This window comes from Electrona antarctica (genome assembly GCF_951216825.1).
Source record: "Electrona antarctica genome assembly, chromosome: 16".
Classification (NCBI taxonomy): Eukaryota; Metazoa; Chordata; class Actinopteri; order Myctophiformes; family Myctophidae; genus Electrona; species Electrona antarctica.
Genome location: NC_136797.1, coordinates 28,744,124 through 28,762,687, shown reverse-complemented (window position 1 = coordinate 28,762,687; position 18,564 = coordinate 28,744,124). Strand labels below are relative to the sequence as shown.

Genomic DNA, 18,564 nt, shown 5'->3' with positions numbered 1-18,564 from the left:
TTAAGATATGAACAAATCTTGTACGTCTCAAAAATGATATCGACTCCATTATGCTCATATCGGGGAGGATTTTGTATTATGCTATATCTGGTTTACCTAGTAGTCCCCCGCTATGTTACAGATATGAATACACATTTTATGAATATGGGATTAGGAATACGACCCTCATAATCTCCAGAGTGGGACCATGGTGACTAAATACACCTTCACCAGATGTATCTGGTGAAGTGCAAAATGATAAGATAATGACACAAAATTAGGGTAAATTAAGATGAAGTCTACTCTCTCTATATATATATTTATAATATCACCAGTATTATTTTTCACACACACACACGCACACACACACACACACACACACACACACACACACACACAGCCTCAGCGGAAGCCCCTCCCGGTTGTTGGGACTAGTAGAGAGAGAGAGAGAGAGAGACCGTGAGAGAGAGAGAGAAGAAACGAGTGGAGCGGAGGAGGAATTAACTTGACGTTTTTCAGGAGACACGGATTTCACTTCCAAACCAAACCACCAGAAGAATCTACAAGAGAACCGAGACCTCTTCTTCGGAACCGACCGGTGAGTGAAGTACCCCTCCTCACGTCAGTTTTGGATCTCCACTGGTTTTCACTTCAGTTCGGACGGTTTCAGTGGAGTCAGGGGCCTGGTTTTTCGTCCCCCCCTCCCCTCCAGTCCTCCTACTTTCCCTCAGAGCCGACAACAAACCCAGGAAGGACGGGTCGGGCAGACGTTAAAGACCCCGATCATTCCCCAGTACCTGGATCGGGGTCTTTTAACGCAACGTCCCGTCTGACATGGGCCAATGGCGAACCCCCGGTTTCTCGAATGGTGGTGTTTAGTGGGAAAGGGGAAAAAAGGCAGTGAATGCAGTGTTGGGAGGAGGGTGTGGATCTTCCCAGGATAGCCTGCTCTCATCTTAAACTGGTCCGGTTCGTTGGACCCTCACTGGTCCTAACCATGTGTCAAGTAGATTAGAGGTGCTATTACTAACTAATAATGTCATTATAATTATCATTATTCATTATTATTATAGGGACCGATTCCCCGGCCGGGACCACCCGGACTTAGCAGGGAAGGCTAGTTTAGCATGGAAGCTAACTGGTTCCTAAAATAAAAACAAAGTTTTGGTAAACTTTACGGGTAAGAAAACACGGTGACTTGGAGTGAAAGAGGGGTTTTTAAAGAATTAAACCTAACAAACCGGTTTAACTTAAAGGGTAATATAACTTTATTTGACAACAACAAACAAACCTCGACCAACAGCATACTGTATTCCCGACGTGACATCACTGTGATGTCAGAGTACAAGAGAACATTTTTCCTCAGACTTACGTGACCAAACAAAAACACAATTGTGTTAAGGTGAATTTGACACTTCTCCTTTCGGAATAATGTGAATATAATGTCAAGTTCCTCTTTGAGGTCTATACTTCTCTTCAGGTTTGTTGAAGTGTAGTAAGTTTGTTGATTGAACTGAACTATGCTCCAGTGGTTGGGATTCTGGTATGGACCAGAGCTAGGATTCTGGTAATGAACAGTGTTGTACTGTGCAATTAACCTAAATTAAACTAAACTGCAATTAAATTCAACCTGAAAATGACTATATATATATATATATATATATATATATATATATATATATATATATATATATATATATATATAATATATATATATATACACACACACACACCATATCTCTGCAATACGATTCCCTGCTAATACCACTAATTTTCTTCTAAATAATAGTAAATACAATTTACTAAATAAGGTGTGTGTGTGTCACATTTGATAAGTCAGTTATACAACTATTATTAAATGTAACGTTTTTTTTTTTTAAATCTCTCTGACAGGTCATCATCATGTCAACTTGATGTGGGCATGTGTGTGCCTGTGTGGTATTAACATGTTTGTGTGTTATGAATTAGTGTCCAGTGTGTGTTAATGTATGTGTGTTAGCATGTATTAGTGCGTGTGTGTGCGCGCGTGTGTGTAGTGTGTTGGGGTGTATGTATGTTGTGTCCATGATGGGGTTCGGTCGAGACCTACGCAACTCCCACGAAGGACTCCTGAAGCTTCAAGACTGGGAACTAAAGGTATTTCTATTACTACTTATAGTAACAGAACTACTACCAAAGAAAAATAAACTAGAAAGACATTCATACTTCCCTGCGTGAAGTAGGTGGCCACCGGAAGCAGGTTGGAGTCCATTTATTTGTAAGGGTGACCGTGAACACAGCTTCTGAAATATTCTTTTGCCCCACATTGGCCACCAAACTAAACATTTGACTCAATCGTCACAAGCAACAAGAATTTCATACTAAAATGTATTTTTTTTCCAGAGAGACAAATCAGGAGAAAATCAACTTTATTTATTATCAACCTTTCTCTGTCCCAGCAGCACACTCTTTCACAAGTAAACAGGACGTACGGTTCCCGAGATCTGCCGTCAGACGGTGCCCACTTTGGAGACCATTTGTAGGATTTGTGTACCATTTCGCCTCTAGGGGCTCCAATTGGGATGGTCTATCTTTCTAAATCAACCATCTTTGCTACTACTTATAGTAACCGTGACCTTTGACCGTAGCTGCAGAATGCTGAAACTGCTGTATTCACCAGAAAGGTGCACTCTGTGCAATCAACATCATCAGTATGATGTCATATTGTAGTCCAAGTATGGAATTCCACCAATCTCTGGAATCTGAGATTTCGAATTAATAAAATCTCGTCATTCTGGGATTCAACACACAGAATGCAGTTTCTGAGATCTTGGTAGGTCAGTAGACGGCTACTGACTAGTACTGAGACCATTATAAATGTGATAATTTCCCATTCAGTGCATTAATGGCATTCGAACCGGGAGGACCTACATGCAAGACACACACACACACACACACACACACACACACACACACACACACACACACACACACTTAAACATTATCCTGCCTTGAGCGGGCTAATAATAACATGAATATTTAATAAACTTTGTGTTTCCAGTTGTTGGAATCTGTGAAGCGTTTCATGACGCTCCGAGTGAAGAGTGAGAAGGAGTACGCCTCCCTGCTGCTCAACATCTCGCAGCAGGCTGAACGCCACGACAACACGCCTCAGCTGGACTACGTCAGCACCGTCAGCAAGGTACGTGCTTCAATGATACCTCGTTGGTACAGTGGTTCTCAAACCAGTGTTGATTTTGACAGCAAATTTTGATTTTAGTTTTAGTCAGTCCCTTGAATATGTCAGAACAGGCCAGCTCCATATATGGACCCTGGGCAGGGGCCCTGTCCAGAGCCCGGGCAGAGGTATTTTGTGGCGGTTCTGGTCTCTGGACAACCGTGGGTCATCACGCCTCTCTATTACTTATAGTGTATATTGCGTATAGCTTTTTTTCTTTTTGGTCTCAGGTTTACCGTGTATTTTGAGAGGCGTAGTGAGACCCGAGGCGTAGCAGAGGGTCTTCAACCGAAAGCAAGTAATTAAAAATCACACCCGTGTGAAGTGAGGGGCGCTATTATCATCGTACATCATCATACATCATCTCATTCCGGCAAATCAGAATTTACGTCCTCACCTTCGTCTTCAATGTTTGTGTTTACACAAACACTCAAAGCTGGCCATTCACTGTCAATGGAACGGAGTCGGACAATGTTTGTGTTTACACACACCCTCAAAGCTGGACATAGGAGGCCCTCAAAAAGCAATTGTTTCAATCAGACTATATCCTAAACTGCCCAAAGCAACAGCTTACAGCAATATCTTATACCCCTCAAATATTCTTTTGCTGTCCCTGTAGTGTGTCCTGCGTCAAACCTGTTTTCAGCGAGTGCTAGTCTGAAAAGCTTAGTTAGTAGTGCATTAACATAGATATTAATGCTTTGTAGAGTCAGTGCAAGAAACATTAAAATTATTTCTCATTCTCGGTTCCATTGCTCTCTCTCAGTCTTGGTGTCAGATCGTCCAGCAGACAGATCAGTTGAGTAAGATAATGAAGACTCATGCAGAGGACCTGAATTCCGGTCCACTCCATCGCCTTACCATGATGATCAAGGACAAACAGCAGCTGAAGAAGAGCTACCAGTGTCTTCATCAGCAGCTCGAGAGCGACATGAACAAGGTGGGCTTTTGGAGGGGAGTTTTAGTTTTAGTATTGAAGTTTTTTTGTAGGCAAACCCACCTAGATTTGAACCTGGGGTCTCCCTGCATGCAAATGCAGTAAATGTGGTCATTTTCTCATTTAATAGGGTACTAACTGGACGTGATGTTGACATCACCTCCTCATTTGCTGTTATGTTAGTTTTATTATAGAATTTTGGCCATCAGTTTTGCAGTTTTTCCACTAACTAGTCTACTCATAATGAGAATATTTCGATTTCGATTTCGATTTCCTATTGTATTGGCTTCTGTTAATAATTGTATAATTATTACTTGTAGGTGACCAAGAGCGACTTGGAGAAGCTAAAAGTAACATATCGGCAACTGACGAAAGACACTGTCTGTGCTAAAGAGAAATACAGGGAAGCCATGGCTAAAGGTAATATGTCTGTTTTATCATTTTCTTTTTTGTTAGTATAGCACTTTGTTTTATACCTTGTTGATGACGCAGCACAACAAATAGATGGTCACCAGTCCACTTTTCACAGTCAGTTTGTACTCTTCACACTCAGGCAGACACAGAGATCTCCATGTGGGACACAGACAGACAGTTAAAATGGGTGACAACGGGTATTACTAGGTTCCCAAGTTGCAAGTCCCAGGTAGGCCGGTGGCCAACGGGCACGTACAGGTCTAGTTTAGTTAACCACTTGAAGCTTCCCTATTCTGGGGCGACCTTTTGGCAACCCTAGGATTCTGGTGGCCACAACCACGAAATTGAGCATGCACGCACGCACACGCACACACACTGCACATGGATGATCCAGGTGCAGAGGTTGCGCCATAATATTTTGGTTAATGCTCCTGAAAAGATGAAAGGTTTATTGTCATTGTTTATGTACTGTAACTGAACTGTAAAAAGTGTCCTGTAAGTCCATATGGGATGGGCTTTCTTCGGAAGCATGACACTTAAATAAAGAATCAATCAATCATTAAAGGTCAAATGTGTAATCTTACAGGCCTATTTGTTAACGACATAACATGTGTTGTATCCAAACAATGGTATGTCCAAATAATATTGTATTACAATCTACAAAAATACAATGTATCATAGCTGGAAAGTAATGGGTTATCTTAATCCATTTACGGTAGTTGGACTGAGGCCGATTCTAAAAACGCCTTCTAAATCCTGAAAAACTTAAATCAAATATTTATTCAAAAATCACAAAATATTATGCTGCTATATACTGTACATACAGTAGCAACAAGAACCCCAAAAGTCTTAAAGGGTACTAAAAACACCAAAAGGCGTTCCCGTCCTAAATGGGTTGAAGTATTTGGGCAATTTGGACATTGTTACGTATTAAAATAGCAAATCATATCACATAAGTTTTCATAACACAAGTGTTCAAGTGTATCAGTTAAAATCAATATTGGCCTACATTCATTACTTTATAACCATCTTGTCAGTTTAAAAAAATAGATTGCGCCCATCAGTTAAAGTCAATATTACATTCCTAAAAAAAATACTGTGGCTATGTTCAGATTAACCTGTTGCAAATCAAAACATGACTTTAATGTCGGAAGAAAACATTGGTAGTTATGTAATCCTAGTTATAATCCTACTCAGGTTAGCTAACAAGCAATTAGCGGACTACAGGCCTAATAAACAGAAGATTGGGATAGAGGGAAGTTGCTGAAGGAGGGGGGGTGGGGGGCACAGGTGCACTGCTGCATTCAACTGCATGTGGCTTATTATAAAATATGAAATATTTTCGTTTTATTTCATTATTAAAAAATAACCGGTTTTGGAATGGGTGATGCATATCTAGAAAACGTGCTCCTCGGAGCACAGGTCTGAATGAATGAATGAATGTAAATAAGTAAAGCAATAAATAAATTAAAGGGCAAGATAACGGACTGACAGAGTACCGGAATAACAGACTTCGTCTCCCTGTGGCAGGCAAGGAACCGGAGAAAGCGAAGGAGCGTTATGACAAAGCCACGACCAAACTCCACAACCTGCACAACCAGTACGTGATGGCTGTCCGGAACGCGCGCCTCCACCAGGACGAGTACCAGGAGCACACGCTGCCGCGCCTCCTCGACTCCCTCCAGAGGATGGAGGAGGACATGACCAGCGCGCTGTAAGAGGCGCTCACTACTACTTGTATAACATGTTCTTTTTAAATTGCACTCTTCTTTCGGTTAATTCCCAGGCAGGGTCGCCACAGTGGATCGTCGGATTCCATCTGGTTTCACTTTTCTGTGTCTTCCTCGGCAACTCCTGCCACCTGCATGTCCTCTCTCACCGCATCCATGAACCTCCTCTTTGGCCTTCCCTCTTCTACTCTTAAATCTGGCCCCCTTTGAAAAAGGTTTTGGACACCCCTGATATAATGTGTTTGTGTTTATCTACAGGAAAGGCATACTGGAGGACTACAGTGACATCACCAGTCTGCTGACGGACGAAATCGTTAAAGTTCACAAAGAAATTAACACGTCAATCTACAGCATTGACTCTGTGACTGAGTATGAACAGTTTATAGAAGTACACAAGTAAGTACAATTATTACTTTTGCTACTATACTATTGTTACTGCTACCACTACTACTAGAGACAAGAGATGGACAGATAGTATATAATTTAGTCAATTCCGTACTTCCCTAAATCCGTACATATAACACTCACCCAAAGACGGTGAAATAACAGATTGAAATCCGTACATATTACACTGTAATCCTCCCCATAGACTGCAACGGAAGGGCGCCGTCTCAAGGGAACATGAGCAAGGAGAGCCACCACCGAGCGAGTTGTCGAACGTTGCGAAGTCCGATTGAGTCAATTGCCAATCCGTGTTATTTCACCATGTTTGCGTGAGATCGGGCTCAATTTAGTACAGTATGGGCAGTTTTAATGAATTTAAAATATCTGTAGAATTAGGCCTGTAGACAGTTGTTAGTTTACAGTAGGTAATGTAATAATCATAATTTGAAAAAAGAAGAAAAAAAACACTTTCACTTCACAGAAACAGAGATAGATGGGAATTGGCCAGATAGGAACTGGCCAGATAGGAACTAAAGAACCAGGCAGACAAACACAATGCAGAAGGGGGAAGTAAACAGTCAGTACAGAGATTTGGAGAAGAGGAAATGAAAACAAGTAGTAGCCTATACTCATTGATCTGGTCTTTAAAAAAAAGAATTTACAGAGAGGGAATGCGTCACAAACACGCAGAACATTGTAAGCTTGCTGTTGGCTATATTTGGGCTGTGACTGAAATCCAGGCCCTGTTAGTATTATTCCTACTATAGATGATAGTGTAGATCTCATGGTCTGGACTCTGAGCGACGGGTTCCGTTGTAATTGCATAGTGGACCGTGTAGATCACCCCCACACACACACACACACACACACACACGCTTATGGATAGCTAGCCTCCTGAAGAACCACACCGTAAAAAATCCTAAGAATTTTTGGCTTTGGCTAGATGATAGTCTAACTCCCATTGTCTGGAGGGGACTGGTAGTTGTAATTTAGATTCCATTGTCTGGAGGGACATGACATGTAGTACTGGGAACTGAAAAAGGGTATGCATCATCATTGCTGGCGTGAAACGTTTTGTTTTTAACTTTGAACCCTGAGCCTCTTATGTTAAAGGTTTCATGACATTAACTTTCATTTATTTTTCGTTTTTCTTTTCAGTTTTATAACCTCAATTACATCCAAAAAAATCTGAACTTTGAACATTCAGTGGACCTTCTGTGGGCTGGAGTTTTCTATGGGGTTTGGAAGCCTTTTAAGCTGCAATGACAACAGGCAAAACATTGAAAACAGTAACATCTGCTGGCAAATCCCATTGATATATATGGGATGTGCAGGCTGTGACATCACAAACAGCAGGAAAACAGAGCACTTGTTTGAGCCAGACCACAGAAAATCTACTGAACGTTAACAAATTCACTGCTTCTGACGGAAGGATCCGCCAGTTGGAATCCAACCGGCAACTGCTTCTGGCGTAATGTTCCGTCTGATAAGCTTTATTATTGATATTAAACCGGATCGCTGATTTCTTTTTTTTCTTTTCTTTTTTGGCTTGGCCTTTCCTTCTTTGGCGATCCTAGACCAGATTGCGCAACGGCGCTGCAGTTCACCTCCCTTTATACAGGCTGACTAAAAAGCTGAATAACTCGAAATCTACGGAGCTCTCCATGGTTTGGATAAAACGACGATGTTCGGAGGTCTTTGCTGATTATCCGGTGGTCTAGATGGGAACATTGACGCTTTCTAGAGCAAGGATGTCTTCATTTTAGCTCGCTAGCATTGACTCTATTTATTTAGCATCTAAGATGGCCGCCCAAACAGTCCAGTGTGTGTTACATTACAAACGGCTGCGGTTGGCTCTGCGTCCACCCGGAGGCAGTAGATTGGTTAAAAGTTCAGATCTCTTTGGGTGCAATTGAGCTCACAAACTTTCACAATCCCTTTAAGCTGAATAATCAACTGTTATTGAGTAGTAATTGGCCGTTAATCCAACCATCGTCCTCCCTCAACAGGTCTCCGGAGATGTCAGAGCCCAGCGTGGAGTTCGACGCCTCCCTATTGGAGGAGACTGAAAACCTGCCAGCCAATGAGATCCTGTGGAACAACCTGACAGCTGACAGCCTGCAGGCCGTGTGAGTAAACGTCCGTTGTCTGCCCTTCGAGTAATAAACGCTAATTTTCACCGCATAGTTTCCACACAAAGAAAGGTCCATCCTCTTTAACGCTTTAAGACCCGAGGCCGATTCCACAAATGCCTTCTAAATCAGTAGTTCTCATACTTTCACGATTTGTTTTGTAAACTGTTCATAGCAGATGTACAAGCTTGCAGCCCGACACAAAGTGACGCACTGTGAGCTTGTGATGATTCTGGATAACACAGACTTCATACTCGACACTGCACTTCCCTGTGGTGTCGGCAATTTACATTTTTGTGAAGGCCATTGGTTGAGCGGTTCTCAAAATATGTGAATTACAGAATGATGTACACACACACACACACACACACACACACACACACACACACACACACACACACACACACACACAACCGATTTCACACCCAACACTGCACTTTCATTTGGCTGACCATTTTTCGAGACACACACACACACACACACACACACACACCTTCAAAATAAGGGTTTGACTGAAAAAAGCTGGTGATCTTGGAAGGAATTATTAATTAATACCTGGCAGTGAATTTAATATATATCCTAACGATAATGAATATAAAATAAAATAAAACAGGATTAATTGAATGGTTATCTTGGCTGTATTTCAGGTTGAAGTCGACAGCAGAAGAATTAATGCTGATTCAGCAGACACTGAAGAGCAAGGAGGAGCTGGTCAGCGACCTGGAGGCCAAACTGGAGGAGTCGTCTAAAACCTGCCTTAAGAAATCAGAGTGGGTATAAATGATGTGCATGGATGCGTTTACAAAACAAACATTGAACTAAAGACACACATTAAACCTGTGTATAGGAGGGGCTGGCGCTCCTAAAAAAAAAGGATTTATTCAGCTGGTCGGCCTAAAACATCATCATTACATTTTCAGTCTTGAAATTGTATTTTGCTTTATTCCTTTTTTTAATGAATAAAATGTAATTTTGTCCAATCTGTATCGTAGAGTTTGTTAATACAATATAACTGTATACAATTGGGGTGGTTGTATTTTGTCTCCCTGCTCTTCTATTGAGACATTTAGATCGTGTCAAAGGTCACGTCTCACCTAGACACAGGATCTGACACCGATTTTGACCTGATGGTCAAGATTCAATTTATTTCCAGAGCAAGCAGGCAGGCTCTATTGGCTCAGTCGTAAAAATATCAGCACTTGCGCAGGAAACTGGGGTAGAAGACGAAAGAAGAGGAAAGTTACATAGTGCTTGCTTTAATATAATAAAATGTCACTCTTGTGATGAATTTATTATTATAATAATAGACACGTTGTGATTGGCTCTCCCAGTGTGGTCCTGTTGCTCAGCCAGAAGCAGTCATTGGAGGAGCTCCGGCAGACCGTCCAATCGCTGCGCTGCTCTGAAGCCAAACTCTCCAGCCAGAAGAGCCTACTGGAGAACAAAATGACCGACTCTGTCGTCGTCGTCAACTACGAAGACGACGCTCGCTCCGTTAACTCCATGGTAGTAGCAGTAGTAGCACTACACTAGTTTGAGTTGTAGAGGTAGAAATAGTTATTGTATTTTGAAATCGATAAAACTAATTGAAGTATATTTCTAGAAGCAGTAGGTACTGTAGAAATCATAGCAGGTGTAGAATACATTGTGGGTAAAATATTTCTTGTGTGTTTGGCTTTTCAGGATAAAAGTCATAAAGTATCTAGCAAGTTTGATACGTTGCGTCACTCCATCGCTGGAATTATCAGATCTCCTAAATCCATGTTGGGTTCGTCTTCGGTAAGCCTCAATGATCCATTTTTCCCCATCTCCATCTATTGCTCTCCGACATCAAAACAATGTTGAATAATTGTTTCTCCACCCACCCTCTTCCTCCCTATTCCCCTTGCCCTCCCTACCCTCTCTCTCTCCTTCCCTCTTTCACTTTAAATTCAAGTTCTCAGTCGCCACGACTGATTTCAGTCATTTGGATTCCATAGAAGTCAGCGTGTCTTCTGTGAAAGCATGCTGTGCACCGAAAATAGCAGATCTACAAGCTCATGAGCTTGTAGATGGGCTATTTTCGGTCATTAGCCTAATTATTTTAGGATGAAAGAGTATTTGAAGTGATCAAACTAGCAATAGAATGAATACAAGTTTAGAAGGATCTTCTAGAAATGGTGCTATGAATGGTCTCAGAAATGTCATAAATGCAACCTTAATGCCTCAAATCAGATTTCTTCAGCTGGTCGGCCTAAAACATCATTACATTTTCAGTCTTGAGATTGTATTTTGCTTTATTCCGCTCTCTCAGCAGTTCTTTGACGTCATTGCAACCAGCGAGCGTCCGCTGTCGGACCAGGAGTGGTACCACGGAGCCATCCCTCGCACCGAGGCTCAGGAGCTCCTCCGGCAGCAGGGAGACTTCCTGGTACGAGAGAGTCACGGAAAACCAGGGGAGTACGTGCTGTCGGTGTACTCTGACAGTCAGAGGCGCCACTTCATCATCCAGTACGCCGATGTGAGTACTTGTACCGCTACGGTAGTAGTACTATAGTAGCATTAGCAGTATTAGCTGTGATGGGTCGCTTGGCTTGCCCGGTCAAGTGCCTGCTCTCCACGGCGGTTGTGGGTTTGAATATCTATACTAGTGAGTGGTAACGTTGACATCAGTGGGTGATGGGTAGGGGGGGGGGGGGGGGGGGATCAAGTGTTGGTATACAGTAACAATGACTAGTTTTTTGCCAACCATCCATTCACTATAATGGAAAACTGGATGGATGGAGCAAAACTCAGGCTCAACATACCGTACAAGGACAAGCTGAACAATGAGGAAAAAGAGCGTTGCCTCAGAAAAATCAGGGACATTGATGGACTACCCGTATGAACACACTGACTGACTGACTGGACAGAAGATGATTTTCATCTGGTACCAACACTTACACGAGTACATCTGATGCAGTCCCTTATTTACTGAACGGGCTATTACACATTTAATAGCTTCCATTGCGAGCGCTAAGCCGGGCATACCGACTGGTTGAGAAAAGGGGGTAAAAAGGACACAATAAAGGTAGCTGTAATGGTATTACTAGCAAGCAATTATACTAAAGTACAGTCTCTATTTCTACCTCTCTCTCTTTGTGTGTGAGACAGAATCAGTATCGGTTTGAAGGTACTGGATTTCCAACAATCCCGCAGTTGATAGAGCATCACTACACTTCCAAACATGTCATCACCAAGAAGTCTGGTGTGGTTCTACTCAACCCTGTTGTCAAGGTAACTTATTGATTTCATAGAGAATATGACAATATAACTTGTCATTGTTAATTGATACATTTAATAACTGTTCACGTTTTGATTGTACAGGACAAGAAGTGGATCTTACTCCATGAGGATGTGATTCTAGGAGAACTGTTGGGGAAGGTTAGTAGTTCTAGTATTACTGGTTATTTTAACTCCTTGGACACCAGGGGCGGTAGATGCTTTATGTAGCAGGTGCCAGCCGAATTTGCAACATGAGCGAAGAAGAGGCAGCCTTGTTGTTTTGGCTGAAAGTGAAATGACTCAAGCCCCGGTCTCTGCGGAGGCCCAACGAGGCCTAAAATAATTTTTGAATAGATTGATTCAAAGCCCCATCAACTTGGAGATGGGTGAAGATTTTAACATGTTTCCCGGGGTTTTAGGACTCAATCCTGCAGTACTCTGTGCCCAACTACCACCAACAGGACGCCAAAAAACTGCAGACAATTACCGGCCACAGACGCTCAATGATAGAATTTCAGCCGATGAGTGTCATTAGATTCTTAAGTCTTGTTGTCATATATTTGGTGATTAAACTCTGTCTGTCTGTCTGTCAGGGTAACTTTGGAGAGGTTTTTAAAGGGACATTACGGGATAAAACCCCAGTCGCTGTCAAAACCTGCAAAGAGGATTTACCGCAAGAGCTGAAAATCAAGTTTCTGTCGGAAGCCAGGCATGTAAAACTATACATTTCTATTCTTATTGCCATTAAATCAGTTAAAATATAGTGCTAATAAAATGATGTCTGATTTTGTTGTAGGATTCTGAAGCAATACGACCATGCAAATATTGTAAAGCTGATAGGAGTTTGTACCCAGAGACAGCCCATATATATTGTGATGGAACTAGTACCAGGTACTGTATGTTGGTTAATTTATTCATTCATTAATCCCCAGAAATATATCCATCTCAATGTGGCTTCCTTGTGAAATCTTTTTTTCCATCAATTTGAACTATTATCTTCTACTTTACTATCTTCATTCTTTTAGGAGGTGATTTCTTGTCATTTCTGAGGAAGAGAAAAGAGGACTTGAAAACCAAACAGCTGGTGAAGTTTGCATTGGACGCTGCTAATGGCATGGCATACCTGGAAAGTAACAACTGTATACACAGGTGAGTACTGGCACTACTACTACTACTACTCTTAAAGTTCTCAGTCGCCACAACTGATTTCAGTCATTTGGATTCAATAGAAGCCACCATGTCTTCTATGGAAGCATGTTGCACAGTGAAAATAGCCTATCTACGAGTTATTTCTCTGCCTATTCCTATTTTATGTCGTGATTTTAAGATTAGAGCATTTGAAGTGGTCAAACTAGCAACATGGTCAAAAGCCCTAGCATTTGCCCTAGCCTTGACGACCACAGGGCTTATGCAAAGGCTACATTTTAATTTAGATAGCATGTTCCAATCCAATACTATCCAACTGTATTCATGTTATGGAGCACAACGTGTTAACCAAAGTGCTTTACAGAAAATGTCAAAGAGACCCAAAAAGAGTACAAGAAGCACATAAGTCAGAAATAAAAACACAAACATAACATATGGACTCAAGCAACATAAATAAAACTCCTAAAAGTAAAACTCACTCTGGATTAAAAGCTTAGGACAAAAACAATGTTTTAAAACCAGAGTGAGTGGGCCTCAATGTTATTTAGACCGATGTCAGGTCATTGTTCTTGTTCATCCTATAATAATAATAATAATAATAATAATATATCAGACAAAAGGCAAAAATATAGGTTGTGTAGTTTCAATATACAATATACAGCCTAGATTGTAAATTGTAAGCATCTTCCACAAAATCTTGATAGTCTCAGATATTTCAAAGCAAGCAATAAAACTGTGATTTCTTCACCTGGTTTGCAGTACCGTATGTACGTAGAACTGCAGGAAGAATATTAGTAGAAAATCATGATATATGTACATATCAATATCATGTTACGGTAATTGTTTTGGAATCAGCGCCGGTGTGGGGGGCTCCTTTCACACTGTTTATCAAATCGCACATTAGGTCATACGCATTTTCAGTTGTGAGATTTTATTGTATTGTATTTTTGACTACTACAACTACTACAGTTGGTAGTGTGAATGGGAACTGAACACTCTACTGCTCCATCAGTCTGACTCTGTACTTGTAATAAGTATGGTTCAGTGCTAGTTTTACTAGATGTCATTAGTGCCATTAATGGGATTACTTATGCCTGTTTCTACAGAGACCTGGCAGCCAGGAACTGTCTGGTGAGTGATAATAACATGTTAAAGATCAGCGATTTTGGGATGAGTCGTCAGGAAGATGATGGCATCTATTCCTCTTCGGGATTGAAGCAGATTCCCATCAAGTGGACGGCGCCGGAGGCCTTGAATTATGGTAAGAAAATAAATGAATAAGGGAATATATGTATTCCCTCAACCTTACGTTCACATTTAATTTGAACTTTCCCTTACTTGGGGAAATTGTGAATGTAGCCTGTTGGACACTACTGACACTGCTGATTGTATTGACTGACCGACCATATAGCTGACCATTCACTCTAACATAGCCTTTCACAGCCTTTATGTTTATGCTGTTTCACATGACAGGGGTTGTGTACATGAGCACAGATTGCATGTATCGGGGGGGGGAAACATTTCAATCTTTTTGTATATTCACTAGAGCTATCTCCAGTTCTCCACCATTCTCTGCATATCGGGGGGGGGGGGGGGGGGACATTTCAATATTTTTGTATATTCACTAGAGCTATCTCCAGTTCTCCACCATTCTCTGCATATCGGGGGGGGGGGGACATTTCAGTCTTTTTGTATATTCACTAGAGCTATCTCCAGTTCTCCACCATTCTCTGCATAACGGGGGGGGGGGGGACATTTCAATCTTTTTGTATATTCACTAGAGCTATCTCCAGTTCTCCACTATTCTCTGCATAACGGGGGGGGGGGGGGTGACATTTCAATCTTTTTGTATATTCACTAGAGCTATCTCCAGTTCTCCAACATTCTCCTCCCTTGAGAAGAGTTGTGATGAGTTGATTTGCTTTGTGTTTATTATTGAGAAACATGTTGTCACCAACCAGCCCTGGCGACGTTTGAAATGTTATGACATGAGTCAAACCGTTACTTAAGTTGGTAATTACATGTTTATTTGGCCTTAAAAGCCCTTGACAGCTTTCTTTGTCTTCTCCTTTCTTTTCTGACAACCCTATTTATGTACAGGTCTTGGCATAGCTTGGACGTTCACTCCAGCATCAGTAGAGTTCAATAACACAGTGGTCCGGGGACCCCCAGGGGTCCTTGAGGGAGTCCCAGGGGCTCCTCAGCTAAATGATAGTTAGGAACCAAATGGATCCTTGTGGGTCTGTAACTCAAGAGTGTACAAAACGGGTCCATTTGGTTACATTTGTACACTCTGAGTTAAATTATCTTTGATTTTACAATATACATTGGGGTGCCAGAGATAGAAATGCCATTAAATACGGGACCGTAGCCTAATTCAGGTCAAACCGGGGGCCCTTGAAATGAAAATGGTTGAAAATCACTGCTAGAGCCGTAAAGATCTTCTCTTATGGGGGATCTTGGCATATATTTTCAAATGGGGGGTCCGCAGGCTAATGAGTATCATTTTGGGGTTCCTTGACATGAAAAGGTTTGAGAACCACTGCAATAACAGATCATACGCATGCACCTGTGATACTCAAAACAAGGAGTGTCCAAACGTTTTTCACACAACTGGGACATAATTCTTGAAACGGAGGATTAATCACACCCACTTCCGGTCCAATGTCATATGCCCTGATCTTCTGCCCTCTGCCATAACTGCTTGTAGTAGTACTAATTGTTGATAGGATTGTATTGTCATTTTGAATTAAACACTTTTTAACTCTGAGTGCCCCTCCTTTTTAGATGTTTTATCCCGACTGATCCAGGAGCACCTTTTAACTATTTTAACATTATGGACTTATACAGTACGTTTCTGGTGAGCACCATTTTTTATTTGTTGTTTTTCAGGGAGATACAGTTCAGAAAGTGACGTTTGGAGTTACGGAATCCTTCTGTGGGAGACCTTCAGCCTGGGGGTGTGTCCTTACCCGGGAATGACAAATCAGCAAGCCCGTGAGCAGGTGGAAAAAGGTAGCAACAATAATATTACCTCTGATTTATATAGTGCTTTTTTTGTACTCAAAGTTACTTTAGATTCTTTGTTGTGCTAATAGCGCAGATAGGAACACATCATTGCCATTTGCTAGTTGCGTGGTTTGTTTGACCCCTCCCACTGTCACATGGCCCCACCCCCTGTCCTGTTCTCAGGTTACAGGATGTCCTGTCCTCAGCGTTGTCCGGACGACGTCTTCAAGGTGATGACCCACTGTTGGGATTACAAGCCTGAGAACAGACCCAACTTCTCTGACATTCAGAAAGACCTGGCTGCTGTTAAGAAGAAATGAACGGACAGCTGGTTTACTGCCTTTGATATTATGACTGACTGACCGACCGACCGACCGACCGACCGACTAGTTAACAAATCAACTGACTTCCTGACCAGCTAACTGGCTAGCTAAATGTTGGCCCGACCTTTTGCTAAATGTGCCATTAGCGTTGTTGCCAAGGACTACATTCCCAGCCCAAAGAACTACAAGTAGGCCATTTTGGAAGATATAAATGGGCTGAGACATCGAACAACACTACATTTCCCATTATCCATCAGCGCTTCATAGTCTGGTAGTCACAGTATTACGTGACCTTCCGACTCACTTGAACATGTTCATTTGGTGAGAGCCAAGTGAGGCTCCTCTGTTCACCGTTGCCGGGTAGAATAGGATAAATGCGAGCTCTGCCCCTGAAAAAAATAAGTATTTTAGTAATGAAGGGTGTGTATTTATTAACGTTGTAGCGTTCAAATTCCTTTGTAAAGTTGACTGCTTTTAAACTCTATTTGGGGGGCGACTTTCCTGTGACGAGGTGCTACTTTGTATTATTGCATGTCTGTCCTACATACCTCCTGTACCAGTACTATCAACAACAACACCACCTGTACTTCTACTGCAGTAGTACTTTCAACAGTAAATGTACTAGTACAATACTCAGTAGCACTATCTACAGTCAGTAGTACTGTCAATATCACCTATAATAGATACTGCAGTAGCACTATCTACAGTAGTACTTTGAACAACACCTGTACTAGTCCTGTAATGGCACTATCAACAGTACTTGCTAGTACCGCTTTAATACTGATCACTATCAACAGCGACTGTATTAGTGTAATATGAACATTTACTGTAATATTAGGGACTGTGTCCACACAAATTGTTATTTTTTGAGCTGACATGCATTTCTATGGTAGAGACGCGCTGATGCGCTCCTCTTCCCAGCACCCTGGCATCACGCTACAGCGCTCTCGGCATCTGGTGTTTTGGGGGGCGCAGCGCCCTGGGCGCTTCAAACGGACAATAGTTCAACTTTTGAACCGTTATCACAACTATGAGAAGTCAATTTTTACCGTTTCAGCTAAGCTATTTGTGCCGATGACGCAGATGACATTCAAGCACAGCAACGGTTCATCTGTGTCAATAAACACTGCATGTGAGCGCTATGGACATGATCTCCAAAAGCACCTCAAACGCTTTATGGGACTGTGGACACGGCCCCTTATACTGTAGTTGGCACTTTCAACAACTGTTGTTGTAGTTCTATAAACATTAGTACTTGCAATAGTAACTACTAGTGCTGCAATAGTAACTACTAGTGCTGCAATAGTACAATTAACTGTAAAGGTAGCTGTGCTAGTACTTCAGTAGTACTAGTAACAGTAACTGCTTGTACTGCTGTAGTACTATTAACAATGAAGGTCCTTACACTGGGAGCATGTATTATGTTCGATTAATTTGCATTACTTCAAACTGCTGTTTGTGTCATGAGTACATAAACACACAACGCAAATATTACATGGCGATAGAGCGAAGTGATTCATTTTCCAAGCGAGGGGTGAATAAAAGCAACCAGCATAAACAAATTAATAGTGTTTGAATGTGAAATATTCAGTCACATTTTCGTATTGTTTATTCGTCTCGCTCCAGGTGTTTAAGGACCTTAACTGTACGATTAACAGTAAAGGTAGCTGACTAGCTGTACTAGCACTGCAGAATTACTATCAACAGTTACAGTACCTCCATACACTACTACTGCAATAGTACCATCAACAAGTTTGGTAACAATCATGGTGGAATTATTTTTGATATGAACTCTGAACCCTAGTTGTGGAATGGATCTCTGACCTTTACAACATACAGGAAGTACTGGTATCACATTTTGTAAATACTTGTACATGTTTTCAATGTTTCATGGTTTTTATGTTTTGTTTTTTAATGTTTTTTTCCAAAACACTAATCGCTGTCAAAATGTCAATGTCTTTGTATCAAACACATTTACTCATAAATGCATTTATATATGTGACTGGCTCTCTTTTCTCCATTATAAACTAAAGTTTATTCTTGCCAATAT

General features: G+C 41.5%; 1 protein-coding gene across 3 annotated transcripts; it reads left to right on the top strand.

Moving 5' to 3' along the window:
- The first annotated feature begins 364 nt into the window (after positions 1–364).
- On the top strand, positions 365–18,513 carry fer (fer (fps/fes related) tyrosine kinase). Of its 3 annotated transcripts, none has more exons than XM_079524817.1 (20): positions 365–577; positions 1,873–2,115; positions 3,020–3,160; positions 3,963–4,136; positions 4,454–4,553; positions 6,078–6,261; positions 6,536–6,673; positions 8,671–8,790; positions 9,441–9,563; positions 10,125–10,299; positions 10,477–10,572; positions 11,090–11,293; positions 11,926–12,048; positions 12,139–12,195; positions 12,630–12,745; positions 12,833–12,927; positions 13,062–13,185; positions 14,289–14,443; positions 16,075–16,197; positions 16,375–18,513. In XM_079524817.1, the coding sequence occupies exons 2-20, from the start codon at positions 2,029–2,031 to the stop codon at positions 16,509–16,511; spliced, it is 2,472 nt and encodes an 823-aa protein (XP_079380943.1). In that variant the 5' UTR covers positions 365–577; positions 1,873–2,028; the 3' UTR covers positions 16,512–18,513. The 3 variants fall into 3 exon arrangements, with proteins under 3 accessions (XP_079380943.1, XP_079380941.1, XP_079380942.1); XM_079524815.1 differs by having other exon boundaries at positions 11,087–11,293; XM_079524816.1 differs by lacking the exon at positions 365–577 and adding an exon at positions 871–996 and having other exon boundaries at positions 11,087–11,293.
- The last annotated feature ends 51 nt before the right edge of the window (positions 18,514–18,564 follow it).